The 16,034-nt window shown below is 42.6% G+C and overlaps 1 protein-coding gene across 1 annotated transcript in view; it reads right to left on the bottom strand.

The window, feature by feature from the left end:
* The window catches only part of LOC140491205 (nuclear pore membrane glycoprotein 210-like), a 187,561-nt gene that overhangs the window by 166,219 nt on the left and 5,308 nt on the right, over positions 1-16,034 (bottom strand). Inside the window, exons 2-4 of the mRNA XM_072589184.1 lie at positions 11,482-11,618; positions 10,718-10,849; positions 4,908-5,004 (exon numbers count right to left, since the gene is read on the bottom strand). Coding sequence (XP_072445285.1) covers positions 4,908-5,004; positions 10,718-10,849; positions 11,482-11,618 — 366 coding nt within the window. The remainder of the gene's footprint in view (positions 1-4,907; positions 5,005-10,717; positions 10,850-11,481; positions 11,619-16,034) is intronic.

Genomic DNA, 16,034 nt, shown 5'->3' with positions numbered 1-16,034 from the left:
CTGGATCTCCCTCGTCCATCTTCCGAGTTACATCCTCAAAAAATTCAAGAAGATTAGTCAAGCATGATTTCCCCTTCATAAATCCATGCTGACTCTGTCCTATCCTGTTACTATTATCCAGATGTGCCGTAATTTCATCCTTTATAATAGACTCCAGCATCTTTCCCACCACTGAGGTCAGACTAACTGGTCTATAATTTCCTGCTTTCTCCCGCCCACCCTTCTTAAAAAGTGGCACAACATTAGCCGCCCTCCAATCCTCAGGAACCGACCCCGATTCTATTGAACTCTGGAAAATAATCACCAGCGCATCCACGATTTCCCGAGCCACCTCCTTCAGTACCCTGGGATGCAGGCCATCAGGTCCCGGAGACTTATCAACCTTCAGACCTAACAGTCTCTCCAACACCAAATCCTGGCAAATAGAAATTCCCTTAAGTTCAGGTCCTTCAGCCACTGTTACCTCAGGGAGATTGCTTGTGTCTTCCCCAGTGAACACAGATCTGAAGTACCCATTTAATTCCTCTGCCATTTCTTCGTTCCCAGTAATATATTCCCCTGCTTCTGTCTTCAAGGGCCCAATTTTTGTCCTAACCATTTTTTTGCCTTGGACATACCTAAAAAAGCTTTTACTATCCTCCTTTATATTCTTGGCCAGTTTACCTTCGTACCTCATTTTTTCTCTGCGTATTTCCTTCTTACTAATCCTCTGTTGTTCTTTAAAAGCTTCCCAGTCCTCCGTTTTCCCGCTTATCTTCGCTAAGTTATACTTTTTCTCTTTTAACCTTATATGTTTCTTTACTTCCCTTGTCAGCCACGGCCGCCCATGTCTCCTCCTGGGATCTTTCTTCCTTTTAGGAATGAACTGATCCTGCATCTTCTGCATTATACACAGAAATATCTGCCATTGTTCCTCCACGGTCTTCCCTGTTAAGGTATTAAACCATTGAACTTTGGCCAGTTGCTCCCTCATAGCTCCATATTTCCCTTTATTCAACTGAAATATTGTCACTTCAGATTGTACCCACTCCCTCTCAAATTGCAGATTGAAGCTTATTGTATTATGGTCACTACTTCCCAATGGCTCCTTCACTTCGAGGTCACTGACCAATTCTGGTTCGTTACACAATACCAGATCCAGAATCGCCTTATCCCTGGTCAGCTCCAGCACCAGCTGCACTAAAAATCCATCTCTGAGGCACTCCACAAAGTCTCTTTCTTGAGGCCCGATACCATCCTGATTCTCCCAGTCTACCTGCATGTTAAAATCCCCCATAACAACTGTAGTAACATCTTTGCGACAAGCCAATTTCAGCTCCTGATTCAACTTACCTCCAACATCCAGACTACTGTTTGGGGGCCTGTAGATGACTCCCATGAGGGTCTTTTTACCCTTAGTGTTTCGAAGCTCTATCCACACTGACTTTAAGACAACTTTAAGAGGGAATTTATCAGACAGTATTGTAGAGTGGGAGGTAAAAGATAGGTTTAAGAGAAAGGAGTTGTAAATAGTTGTGGTTTTAATGTTCTCTGTTGGACTTTAAAAAAATTGTTAACTGTTACTTTAAATAATGAAACCTGGGATGGTTCTTTGCCTCTTGAAATGTAACACATTATGGCGAGAGTTTCTCTGCTTTTTCAGTTTAAATTAGTAGAGGGGTTTACCTAGTATTGTAACACCTGTACTGACCAATCTCTGTCACTAGATGCAGGCTGACACTTCAGTGCAAGTTCAGAACGGGAGCTAGGAACAAAAGTAGCCGAAGACAGACCCAGGAGACTGAAGAACTGAAACAAGGCTGGAGGCAACAATAGGAAGCAAGAGCAACAGCATGTAGAAGACGTAGTTAGCAGAAAGAGTGATTACACTGTGGGAAAGATAACTTGCACATGCAGGCCAAATAAAAGGTGTGGCAAACAACTTGTTTGGGAAAATAATGATTCTCCTCCCACCTCTGAAAACCCACCAGCATGGGAATGTTAAATTCTGGTTTCCAGTTTTTTTTTCTTCCAATTCATGGATACATGACACACACTGAAAATTATAGAATAAAAAAAAATCGAGTCTAAGAAAAATGACAAGATTCAAACCACTTACATGAAATTATATGGTTAATGCTCAAATTTTCTTTAATTCATTCATGGAATGTGGATGTTGCTGGCTGGCCAACACTTCTTATCAGTCTTTAGTTGCCTTTGAGAAGGTGGTGGCGAGCTGCCTTCTTGAACCACTCATTGCAGCCCATGTGCTGTAGTTAGATCCACAAATGTTGTTCAGGAGGAAATTCCAGGATTTTGACCCAGTAACAGTGAAGGACGACTATTTATTTTAAAGTCAGGATGGCGAGTGGCTTGGAGGTGAACTTCGAGGTGGCGGTGCTCTCATGTATCTGCTGTCCATGTCCTTTTAGAAGGAAGTGATTGTGGGTTTGGACGGTGCTCTTTGAACATCTGTGGTGAATTTCTACAGTGCATTTTGTAGATAGTTCACAGTGCTGCTACCAAGTGTCGGTGATGCATTGAGTGGATTTTTGTGGATGTGGTGCCAATCAAGCAGGTTGCTTTGTTCTAGATGGTGTCAAGCTTCTTGAGTGTTGCTGGAGCTGCACCTATCTAGGCAAATGAGAAGTATTCCACCATACTTCTAATTTGTGCCTTGTAGATTATGGACAGAATTTGGGAAGAAAAGAGATGGGTGACTCACCGCAGTATTCATAGTCTTTGATTTGATCTTGTAGCCACTTTGTTTATGGGACAGGTGCAGTTGAGTTTCTGGTCAATAGTAGTCCCAAAGATGACGATAGTGGGGAATTCAGTGATGGTAACACTACTGAATGTCAAGGGATACGATTATTTCTTACTTAAAAGCCATAGCCTGGTAATTATGTGGCGCAAATATTACTTGCCACCCATGCCTAGATATTGTTCAGATCTTCTTGCATTTGAACACAGACTGCCTCAGTATCTGAGGATTTGCAAATGTGCTGAACATTGTGATGATTGCACAAACATCCCCACTTTGGACATTAGGATAGCAGGAAGGTGATTGGTGAAGTAGTTGAAGATAACAGGGCAAGATCACTACCTTAAGGAACTCCTGTTCAGATGTCCTGGACCTGAGAAGACTGACCAACAACCATGACCATCTTCCTATATGCCAGCAGAGAGTTTGTCCCCCGATACCCACTGATTCCAGTTTTGCTAGGACACTTTGATGCTACACTGCCGGATTCAGCCTTGACATCAAAGGCTGTCGCTGTCACTGTCACCTCAACTCTGGAATCCAAGTTTTTTGTCTGAGTTTGAACAAAGTCTGTCATGAGGTCAGGAGCTAAGTAACCTGGGCAGAACCCAAACTGGGTGTCAATGAGCAGGTGCTGCTTGATAACACTGTTGATGACATTTGCCATCACTTCATTGATGATAGTGAGTAGACTAATGGGGCAGTATTTGACCGGGTTGGATTTGTCATGCTTTTTATACACAGGACTTACCTGGGCAATTTTCCACATTGTCAGGTAGATGAGAGTGTTGCAACTGTACTGGAAAAGCTTGGCTAGGGGAATAGCACATTCTGGAGCACAAATCTTCAGTACTATTGCTGGAATGTTGTCAGTGCCTGTAGTGCCTCCAACCATGTCTTGATACGGAATCAGATGTACAGCACAGAAACAAACAAACAGTCTCTTCGATCCAACTCATCCATGTCAACCAGATATCCTAAATTAATCTAATCCCATTTAGCCAGCAATTGGCCCATATCCTTCTAAATCTTTTCTATTCATATACCCATCCAGATGCCTTTTAAATGTGTAGCAACCTCCACTACTTCCTCTGGCAACTCATTCCATACATGTACCGCTGAAAAAGTTGCCCCTTAGACCCCTTTTAAATCTTTCCCCTCTCACCTTAAACCTATGTGTTCTAGTTTTGGAGACCCCACCCTGGAGAAAACATCTTGTCTATTCATCCTATCTATGCCCCGCATGATTTTATAATCCTCCATAAAGTCACCTCTCAGTTTCTAACGCTTCAGGGAAAATTATTCAGCCTCTCCCAATAGCTTAAACCCTCCAACCCTCGCAACATCCTTATAAATCTTTTCTGAGCTCTTTCAAGTTTCACAACATCCTTCCTGTGACAGGGAGACCAGAATTGCACAGTATTCCAAAACTAACTAACCAATGTCCTGTACAGTCACAACATGACCTCCCAACTCCTATACTCAATACACTGACCAATAAAAGAAAGCATACCAACGCTGCCTTTACTAGCCTATCTACCGGCAACTCCACTTTCAAGGAACTATGAACCTGTACTCAAAGGTCTCTGTTCAGCAACACTCCCCAGAACCTTCCAATTAAGTATAGAAGTCCTGTCCTGTTTTGCCTTTCCAAAATGCAGCCACGGAGAATCAAATTGGCTGAAGACTGGTATCTGGAATGGTGGGAGCACTGGAGGAAGGTCACAATGGATAATCCACTCAGCATTTCTGGCTGAAGTTTGCTGTGAATGGTTCAGCCTTATCTTTTGCACTGATGTGCTGGGCTCTTTAATCTTTGAAGATGGGGAAATCTTTGGAGCATCCTCCTCCAGTGAGTGGTTTAGTTGTCCATCACCATTTATGACTGAATGTTGTAGGACTGCATAACTTAGACGTAATCCATTGGTTGTGGGATTGTTTAACTCTGTCTATCACGTACTGCTTATGTTGTTAGCCACACAAGTAGTCTTGTTTGGCAGTTTCACCTGATTGACCAGTTTGAGTGTAAGGTTGGCTTATTTCACTATTATCTAATTGGATCAAACTACTGTTTCCATTTTAAAGAATGACGCTTATTTGTTAGTCTATGTCAAAATACTGAAATAGTGATCTTCCAGTTTTCAAAAGCCCAACTGATGCCTACCTAATTTTACTTGGCGATTCAGCAATGTTATCCATATCTTCATTCTTCACAATGCTCCATTCGAAAATAAATCCTTCCAAGCTACTAAAAGTATTGCCTTAAACATAGATAGGAAAACTCCATTATACATTGCCATGTATTAAAAGAATTAAGGTACATTATCTTCAGAAATGATAGGGATTCCAAAATTCACAGGCAGCAGAAATTATATCTGAAGAAACAGGAACAGACCAACTAGCCCAGCAAATTAATCTTCTATTCATTAAGACCATGACTGATGTAACTGTTTGTATAGCTCCATTTCTTATCTGTTCCCCTTTATTCCCTTTTAGATAAAAAAAATCTAACTAGCATATGATGCGAGATGACGGATCAGAATTCCAAAGACAGCGCAAAGAAATCCCTTCTGTGAATCTTAGAAGTCAAGACAACTTTTTTTGAACTGTGCACCCTAATTCTAACCCCTTGAGAGGAATACCCTCTCAGTGTCCATCTTGGCAACCCTCTGAATATTGCACGTTTCAATAAGATTGCTTCTCATTCTTCTAAACATATTCCTTCATACTACAGCACCCTCTTCCCATGTAAATAATCTTAAGCTTTTCTATTCTTCCTACCAAAGTGAACAACCTCTCTGTTTTCCACATTATACTTCATCGCTGTATTCACTTAAACTTTTGTGCATTCCTTTATGGACTTCTTGTACCTTCCTCACTGATTTTCTTACATATCTTTATTTCTTCAGCAAATGTGGTGAAAATATACACAGTCATTTCATCTAAGTCATGAATGGAGATCATAAATAGTTGGTACTTAGCAACAAAGCCTGTGGCACTCCACTAATTACACTCTGTCAGCATGAAAATAAATCACTTATCGGACTGTTTCCTGTTAGCCAATCCTCCAGCTAATATAACACCCCAACATCATGAGATCTGATCTTGCACAGTAACCTTTGATAAGGCAAATCCTTAATTCCCTTTGAAATTCCAATTCAACACATCTACTAGTATCCTCTATTCATCATGCTTGCTACATCCTGAAAAGAACTCGAATAATTTGTCAAACATACTGTCCCTTTCATAATTCCATGATGAATTTACCCCCCGGAAAACAACTTAAATATTCTGCTCTGCCACCTTAATAACAGATTCTAGAATTTCCCAATCACAAGTGTTAGACTAACTGGCATAGCTTGTTGCTTTCAGTCTCCCCATTTTCTTGAATAAAAAAGTGTTACATCTGCTGTTTTCCAACGACAGAGCTTTCCAGTAGAGAAATTTTGCATATTACATGGAATGCATCCATTATCTCCATTTACATTTTTTTCAAGACCCTCAGATTCAGGATCTCAGATCCAGGGGACTTATCAGCCTTTGCCTCAAGATTTCCCAGTGCTTTTTACGATAGTGATCATGATTTAATGTTTCTTTATTCCTTTGCTTCTCGTTTCCTACTATTCTCGAAGCTTTTGTACTTTCCACTGTGAATACAAATTAAAAGTTCACTGTACTTATTCAAAAGCCTCACAATTTCTTTAATTTCCAAGTCTCACCCTTGAAGGATCAAACAGCATTTTAGCTATTCTCTTCCTTTTCTTTAAAAAAAATAATATACACATAGAAACATTTACTTTATTTTGTTCAATCCCTAATTTCTTCATCCTCATTAATTCACTTTTCCTGTTTCTAATGTTTTCTGAATCATAGAGTCATAGAGATGTACATCATGGAAACAGACCCTTCGGTCCAACCCGTCCATGCCGACCAGATATCCCAACCCAATCTAGTCCCACCTGCCAGCACCCGGCCCATATCCCTCCAAACCCTTCCTATTCATATACCCATCCAAACACCTTTTAAGTGTTGCAATTGTACCAGCCTCCATACCCTCTGGCAGCTCATTCCATACACGTATCATCCTCCGCTTGAAAAAGTTGCCCCTTAGGTCTCTTTTATATCTTTCCCCGCTCACCCTAAACCTATGCCCTCTAGTTCTGGACTCCCCCACCCCAGGGAAAAGACTTTGTCTATTTATCCCATCCATGCCCCTCATAATTTTGTAAACCTCTATAAGGTCACACCTCAGCCTCCGACGCTCCAGGGAAAACAGCCCCAGCCTGTTCAGCCTCTCCCTATAGCTCAGATCCTCCAACCCTGGCAACATCCTTGTAAATCTTTTCTGAACCCTTTCAAGTTTCACAACATCTTTCCGATAGGAAGGAGACCAGAACTGCACGCAATATCCAGTGCCCTGTACAGCTGCAACTTGATCTCCCAACTCCTGTACTCAATACTCTGACCGATAAAAGAAAGCATACCAAACTCCTTCTTCACTATCCCATCTACCTGCGACTCCACTTTCAAGGAGTTATGAACCTGCACTCCAAGGTCTCTTTGTTCAGCAACACTCCCTAGGACCTTAGCATTAAGTGTACAAGTCCTGCTAAGAATTGCTTTCCCAGAATGCAGCACATCGTATTTATTTGAATTAAACTCCACCTGCCACTTCTCAGCCCATCTGGTCCAGATCCTGTCATGTGGGGTAACCCTCTTCGCTGTCCACTACACCGCCAATTTTGGTGTCATCTGCAAACTTACTAACTGTACCTCTTATGCTCGCATCCAAATCATTTATGTAAATGACAAAAAGTAGAGGGCCCAGCACTGATCCTTGTGGCACTCCACTGGTTACAGGCCTCCAGTCTGAAAAACAACCCTCCACCACCCTCTGTCTTCTAACTTTGAGCCAGTTCTATAACCAAATGGCTAGTTCTCCCTGTATTCCACGAGGTCTAAACTTGCTAACCAGTCTCCCATGGGGAACCTTGTCAAGCGCCTTACTGAAGTCCATCTACTGCTCTGCCCTCAATCTTCTTTATTACTTCTTCAAAAAACCTCAATAAAGTTTGTGAGATGCAATTTCCCACACACAAAGCCATGTTGACTATCCCGGATCAGTCCTTGCCTTGCCAAATACATGTACATCCTGTCCCTCAGGATTCCCTCAAACAACTTGCCCACCACCGACATCAGGCTCACAAGTCTATAGTTCCCTGACTTGTCCTTACCACCCTTCTTAAACAGTGGCACCACGTCTGCCAACCTACAGTCTTCTGGCACCTCACCTGTGACTATCAATGATACAAATATCTCAACAAGAGGCCCAGCAATCATTTCTCTAGCTTCCCACAGTTCTTGTGTACACCTGACCAGGTCCTGGGATTTAGCCACCTTTACCTGTTTAAAGACATCCGGCACTTCCTCCTCTTTAATATGGACATTTTGCAAGATGTCACCATCTATTTCCTTACAGTCTGTATCTTCCATATCCTTTTCCACAGCAAATACTGATGCAAAATATTCATTTAGTATCTCCCCCATTTTCTGTGGCTCCACACAAAGGCCGCCTTGCTGATCTTTAAGGGGCCCTATTCTCTCCCTAGTTACCCTTTTGTTCTTAATAGATTTGTAAAAACCCTTTGGATTCTCCTTAATTCTATTTGCCAAAGCTATCTCATATCCCCATTTTTCCCTCCTGATTTCCCTCTTAAGTATATGCCTACTTTCTTTATACTAAGGATTCACTCGATCTATCCTGTCTATACCTGACATATGCTTCCTTCTGTTTCTTAACCAAACCCTCAATTTCTTTTTTGTCATCCAGCTTTCCCTATACCTACCAGCCTTCCCCCTCACCTTGACAGTAATATACTTTCTCTGGATTCTTGTTATCTCATTTGTGAAGGCTTCCCATTTTCCAGCCATCTGCCTCCAATCAGCTTTCGAACGTTCTTGCCCAATACTGTCAAAATTGGCCTTTCTCCAATTTAGAACTTCAACCTTTAGATCTAGTCTATTCTTTTCCATCACTATTTTAAAACGAATAGAATTATGGTCACTGGCCCCAAAATGCTCCCCCACTGACACTTCAATCACCTGCCCTGCCTTACTTCCCAAGATTGGTCAAGTTTTGCACCTTCTCTAGTCAGTACATCCACATACTGAATCAGAAAATCTTCTTGTACACACTTAAGAAATTCCTCTCCATCTAAACATTTAACACTATGGCAGTCCCAGTCGATGTTTGGAAAGTTAAAATCCCCTACCATAACTACCCTATTATTCTTACAGATAGTGGAGATCTCCTTACAAATTTGTTTCTCAATTTCCCTCTGGACTATTTGGGGGGGGGGGGGGGGGGGGGGGGGGGGTCTATAACACAATCCCAATAAGGTGATCATCCCTTTATTATTTCTCATTTCCACCCAAATAACTTCCTTGGATGTATTTCCGGGAATATCCTCCCTCAGCGCAGCTATAATGCTATCCCTTATCAAAAAGGCCACTCCCCCTCCTCTCTTGCCTCCCTTTCTATCCTTCCTGTAGCATTTGTATCCTGGAACATTAAGCTGCCAGTCCTGCCCATCCCTGAGCCATGTTTCCGTAATTGCTATGATATCCCAGTCCCATGTTCCTAACCATGCCTTGATTTCATCTGCCTTCCCTGTTAGGCCCCTTGCATTGAAATAAATGCAGGTAAATTTATTAGTCCTACCTTGTCCCTGCCTGTTTGACTCACTTCTGTTCTCAGCTGTACCCGTCTCAGATCGATCTCTTTCCTCACTATCTCCCTGGGTCCCACCCCCCACCTTACTATTTTAAATCCTCCCAAGCAGTTCTAGCAAATTTCCCTGCCAGTACATTAGCCCCCTTCCAATTTAGGTGCAATCAGTCCTTCTTGTACAGGTCACTTCTACCCCAAAAGAGATTCCAACGATCCAAAAATGTGAATCCTTCTCCCATACACCAGCTCCTCAGCCATGCATTCATCTGCTCTATCCTCCTATTCTTGCCCTCACTAGCTCATAGCACTGGGAATAATCCAGATATTACTATCCTTGAGGACCTCTTTTTTAAATTTCTGCCTAACACTAATCTCCCTTCAGAGTCTCAACCTTTTCCCTTCCAGTGTCGTTGGTTCCAATGTGGACAATGACCTCTTGCTGGCCCCTCTCCCCCTTGAGAACATTCTGCACCCTCTCTGAGGCATCCTTGATCCTGGCACCAGGGAAACACACCATTCTGCTTTTTCTCTGCTGGCCACAGAAACGTCTGTCTGTACCTCGGACTACAGAATCCCCCAACACAATTGACCTCTTAGAAGCCGACGTACCCCTCATTGCATTAGAGCTAGTCTCAAAACTATAAAATTGGCTGTTCGTGCTACATTCCCCTGAGCATCCATCACCCCCTACATTTTCCAAAACAGCATACTTGTTTGAAATGGGTATATCCACAAAGTCTATTATTAATCTTTGCAATATTTTCATACAATTACACCTTTTCTTTCAATTTGTTACAATCTCTAACTGCCATAGTTAGTTACTTATGTGAACCCTTCCCAGAGTTATTGTTTTGATGCATACATGAAAACATTTAAAACAATACTTAGAGAGCAATAAAACTTTATTGTAGTAAGCATTACTATAATCTTTAACTTGTACCAAAAATTGCCCTTTTTGCTGGTTTTAATACCAATGCCATTAGCAATGTCCTCAAAAGGGCAAGATAGATACAAGTGAGGAAGAATATACTAATAGGATGAAAGAAGTCAGGGTGAAGAGGAGACTTACATACAGCATAAGTATTGGCACAGACCAGTTGGACTGACTTGGTCATCTGTTCTCTAGGTAACTTCGTAAAATTGTGACTTTCATATTCTCTACATCAGATGTATTTTTTTGCCAAAGTACACTGTTATAGATGTGATTAAAGCACATTTATAGCGTTATGAAGTGCACTTCATACCTTCCTCATCCAATGCTCTGACTGTTAATTTTAAGAGAGAGTCATCAACATACAGCTCCCGGGTTGTTGATATAATTTCAATTTCACTTATTACATCAACCATTACATCACAGCGCAACACTTGTCCTGTCACTGAAACAAAAAGAAAGAACATGACTGCATTGCAGACCTTTTCCAATTGTTTTGTATGAAAATGGTGGTGAATTTCAATATGTTCCATTGTTTATCTGTACATGAAAAGTGGTATTACTTGTCACTTTCCTCCATTACCGAGCATCACATCTGAAACCATTGAGGTACAAAGTTTGATTTGCTGCTTCAAATGTATTAAAAAGTTCAGATCCAATGAAAGGTACCACATAGCACCAAAAGCCATATTTTTTGAGAATATAAAAGTTGTCTTAATTTGACTCTACTTCCCAAAATAATAAGCTTTTACAGCCTACATCAACTGATGTAGAAAGCAAAAGGAAGAAAATTTTCACTCTCAGTAATTTCTTTATGTTAATTTTGCATCTTCTTTCTTGCTTATTGTAATATTAAATCAAAGACCTAAAACAAGTTAACACTGTGCAAACCAGACAATTGATATTTCACCAACTGCAACATCCTGAACATCAGCTAGTGTTCTAGATTTTATGACTGGAGGATTTTGAAAGTCAATTTCTTCAAATACAACATGCTATACGGTAATACAGTCTTCCAATTGTATTTCCAAACTTCTACTAACCCTATAATTGAATTAATAGTGCAACGAAGTATACCTGTTTCCTCAGCTATAATTATGCTGGTGAGGCGAGTAAGCGAAGTTGAGCGGACAGATATCAGTGCTGTATGTGAACAATCAGTATCATTCTGAAATATAGCTTCAATAGTTGCCACATCTGGTCTTGTTGAAAACCTGCAACATGAAATAAATCTAGTAGGTCTATCATTACTGCTTTTACTAGTAAGGTAAGTCACCAAAAGGCTACTCTCACATTAGAGTGAGATGACTGGTGATGGTTTAAACAAAGGGAAAGGTTGAGAAGGAGAAACCTTCATGGTAACCTCAGTCAATGTGGGAATTGAACCCACATTGTTGGTATCACTCTAGATTGCAAGCCCACTGTCCAGCCAACTGAGCGAATCATCACTTTTCCAAGCTACTTTGCACATTTACGATAGACTAGCCATTAAGTGGAAGACCTGATGGATAACTTACACATTTTTAATAAGCAACATTGACTGTAACACAAATTCAAAACTTAATCTCACTTAAAATAAAAAATAGAATTTAAATCATTTACTAAGCATCTTGACTGCAATTAGCATCAAGCTGGATTTGTGAACCCAACATTTGAATCAATAGAAATACAATATCAGGTAAAATCAATTTTAAGTATATTCTGAAACTTTAAACAGTTAATATTTTGCTAATTTAAAATTTTTAATAACACATTCTTCTAATTTAAGCCCAAGTTGAACCCCTTATGCCCATATTTCAGATTATAGAACATAGAAAAATACAGCGCAGTACAGGACCTTCGGCCCTCGATGTTGCGCCGACCGAAGCCTACCTAACCTACACTAGCCCAATAACCTCCATATGCTTGTCCAATGCCCGCTTGAATGACCATAAAGAGGGAGAGTCCACCACTACTACTGGCAGGGCATTCCATGAACTCACAACCCGCTGAGTAAAAAATCTACCCCTAACATCTGTCCTATACCTACCACCCCTTAATTTAAAGCTGTGTCCCCTAGTAACAGCTGACTCCATACGCGGAAAAAAGGTTCCCACTGTCAACCCTATCTAAACCCCTAATCATCTTGTACACCTCTATCAAATCTCCCCTAAACCTTCTTTTCTCCAATGAGAAAAGCCCCAAGTGCCTCAGCTTTTCCTCATACGATCTTCCTACCATGCCAGGCAACATCCTGGTAAACCTCCTCTGCACTCGTTCCAATGCCTCCACATCCTTCCTATAATATGGCGACCAAAACTGCACACAATACTCCAGATGAGGCCGCACCAGAGTCTTATACAACTGCAACATGACCTCAGGACTCCGGAACTCAATTCCTCTACCAATAAAGCCCAGTACACCACCATATGCCTTCTTCACAGCACTATTTACCTGGGTGGCAACTTTCAAAGATCTATGTACATGGACACCAAGATCCCTCTGCTCATCCACACTACCAAGTAGTCTACCATTAGCCCAGTAATCCATCTTCTTGTTACTCCTACCAAAGTGAATGACTTCACACTTAGCTACATTGAATTCCATTTGCCACCTTACTGCCCAGCTCTGCAACTTATCTATATCACGCTGTAACCTGCCACATCCTTCTTCGCTGTCCACAACTCCACCGACTTTCGTGTCATCCGCAAACTTGCTCACCCAGCCTTCAAGCCCCTCCTCCAGGTCATTTATAAAAATGACAAACAGCAACGGTCCCAAAACAGATCCTTGTGGAACACCGCTAGTAACTGCGCTCCAAGATGAACCTTTACCATCAACTACTACCCTCTGTCTCCTTCCAGCCAGCCAATTCCTAATCCAAACCTCTAATGCACCCTCAATGCCATACCTCCGTAGTTTTTGCATTAGCCTGCCATGGGGTACCTTATCGAACACCTTGCTAAAATCCAAATACACCACATCTACTGCTTTACCCTCGTCCACTTCCTTGGGTCACCTTCTCAAAGAATTCAATAAGGTTTGTGAGGCACGACCTGCTCTTCACAAAACCATGCTGACTATCCTTGATCACATTATTCTTATCCAGATGTTCATAAATCCTATCCCTTACAATTGTCTCTAAGACTTTGCCCACAACAGAAGTGAGATTCACTGGCCTATAGTTATTTGGGCTATCCCTGCTCCCCTTCTTGAACAAGGGGACCATATTCGCTATCCTCCAGTCTTCTGGCACTATTCCCGTAGACAACGACGACACAAAAAATCAAGGCCAATGGCTCCGCTATCTCTTCCCTAGCTTCCCAGAGGATCCTAGGATAAATGCCATCAGGCCCAGGGGACTTATCTATTTTCATCCTTTCCAGTATTCCCCAGACCTCTTCCCTACATACCTCAAAGCCGTCCATTCTAATTAATTGTGGCTCAGTATTCACATCGGCAACAATGTCCTGTTCCTGAGTGAATACTGACGAAAAGTATTGATTTAGTGTCTCACCGATCTGCTCCGCCTCCACACACAACTTCCCACTACTATCCTTGACTGGACCGATACCTACCCTAGTCATCCTTTTATTCCTGACATACCTACAGAAAGCCTTTGGGCTTTCCCTAATCCTACCAACTAAGGACTTTTCATGTCCCCTTCTCGCTGCTCTTAGCTCTCTCTTTAGATCCTTCCTGGCTACCTTATAACTCTCAATCACCCCAACTGAACCTTCACGCCTCATCTTTACATAGGCTGCCCTCTTCCCTTTCACAAGGGATTCCAATTCCTTGTTAGACCACGGCTCCCTCACAAGACCCTTTACTCCCTGCCTGACTGGTATATACTTATCAAGGACACCCATTAGCTGTTCCTCGACCAATCTCCACATATCATTTGTGTTCTTCCCTAGAAGCCTATTTTTCCAATCCACGCATCCTAAGTCATGCCTCACCGCATAATAATTTCCCTGCCCCCAGCTATAACTGTTGCCCTGCAGTGCACACTTATCCCTCTCCATCACTAGAGTAAAAGTCACCGAGTTGTGGTCACTGCCCGCGAAGTGCTCACCTACCTCCAAGTCTAACACCTGGCCTGGTTCATTATCTAGAACCAAATCCAGTATAGCCTCACCTCTTGTTGGCCTGTCTTCATATTGTGTCAGGAAACCCTCCTCACACATTGGACAAACACCGACCCATCTAATAAACTTGAGCTATAGCTTTTCCAGTCAATATCTGGGAAGTTAAAGTCCCCCATAACAACCACCCTGCTACTTTCACTCTTCTCCTGAATCATCCTCGCAATACTTTCCTCTACTTCTCTCGGACTATTAGGAGGCCTGTAGAAAACTCCTAACAGGGTGACTTCACCTTTCCTATTTCTAACCTCCGCCCAAACTACCTCAGATGGCAAGTCTTCCTCCATCACCTTTTCTACTGCTGTAATACTATCCTTGACAAGCAATGCCACACCTCCCCCTCTTTTACCCCCATCTGTGACCCTACTAAAACATTTAAACCCTGGAACCTGCAACAGCCATTCCTGTCCCTGTTCTACCCACGTCTCTGTAATGGCCACAACATCGAAGTCCCAGGTACCAACCCATGCTGCAAGCTCACCTACCTTATTTCTTATACTTCTGGCATTGAGATATACACACTTCAAGCCACCTTCCTGTTTACAGGCACCCTCCTTCGAGATCGATGCTATGTTCCTAACCTCCCTACACTCAAGGTCCTGTACCCTAAAGCTACACTCCAGGTTCCCATGCCCCTGCAGAGTTAGTTTAAACCCTCCCAAAGAGTACTAGCAAACCTCCCCCCAAGGATACTGGTGCCCCTCAGGTTCAGGTGTAGACCATCCTGTTTATAGAGGTCCCACCTTCCCCAGAAAGAACCCCAGTTATCCAAATACCGGAATCCCTCCCTCCTGCACCACCCCTGTAGCCACGCATTTAACTCTTCTCTCTCCCTATTCCTCGACTCTCTTATCACGTGGCACAGGTAACAAACCAGAGACAACAACTCTGTTCGTTCTAGCTCTGAGCTTCCAACCTAGCTCCCTGAAAGCCTGTCTAACATCCTCACCCCTCTTCCTACCTATGTCGTTGGTGCCAACGTGGACCATGATCTGGGGCTGCTCCCCCTCCCCCTTAAGGACCCGGAAAACACAATCAGAGACATCACGTACCCTTGCACCTGGGAGGCAACATACCAATCGTGAGTTTCTTTCGCCCCCGCAAAACCGCCTATCTGTGCCCCTCACTATTGAGTCCCCAATAACTATTGCTCTACCTTTCACCACCCTTCCCTTCTGAGCAACGGAGACAGGCTCCGTGCCAGAGGCCTGAACCTCGTTGCTTACCCCTGGTAAGTCATCCCCCGCACAAATATCCAAAACGGTATACTTGTTCTTGAGGGGAATGACCGCAGGGGGTCCCTGCACTGGCTGCTTCCTCCCACTCCCCCTCACTGTCACCCATATCTCTATAACTTTTGGAGTAACTACTTCCCTAAAGCTCTGATCTATGACCACCTCTGCCTCCCGAATGATCCGCAGTTCATCCAACTCTAGCTCCAGTTCCCTAACACGGTCTTGGAGGAGCTGGAGATGGGTGCACTTCTTGCAAGTGTAATCAGGAGGG

The sequence above is a fragment of the Chiloscyllium punctatum genome, chromosome 19 (genome assembly GCF_047496795.1).
Source record: "Chiloscyllium punctatum isolate Juve2018m chromosome 19, sChiPun1.3, whole genome shotgun sequence".
Taxonomy (NCBI): Eukaryota; Metazoa; Chordata; class Chondrichthyes; order Orectolobiformes; family Hemiscylliidae; genus Chiloscyllium; species Chiloscyllium punctatum.
Note: the sequence above shows the minus strand (reverse complement) of the source record. Positions and strands in the feature narration are given on the sequence as shown.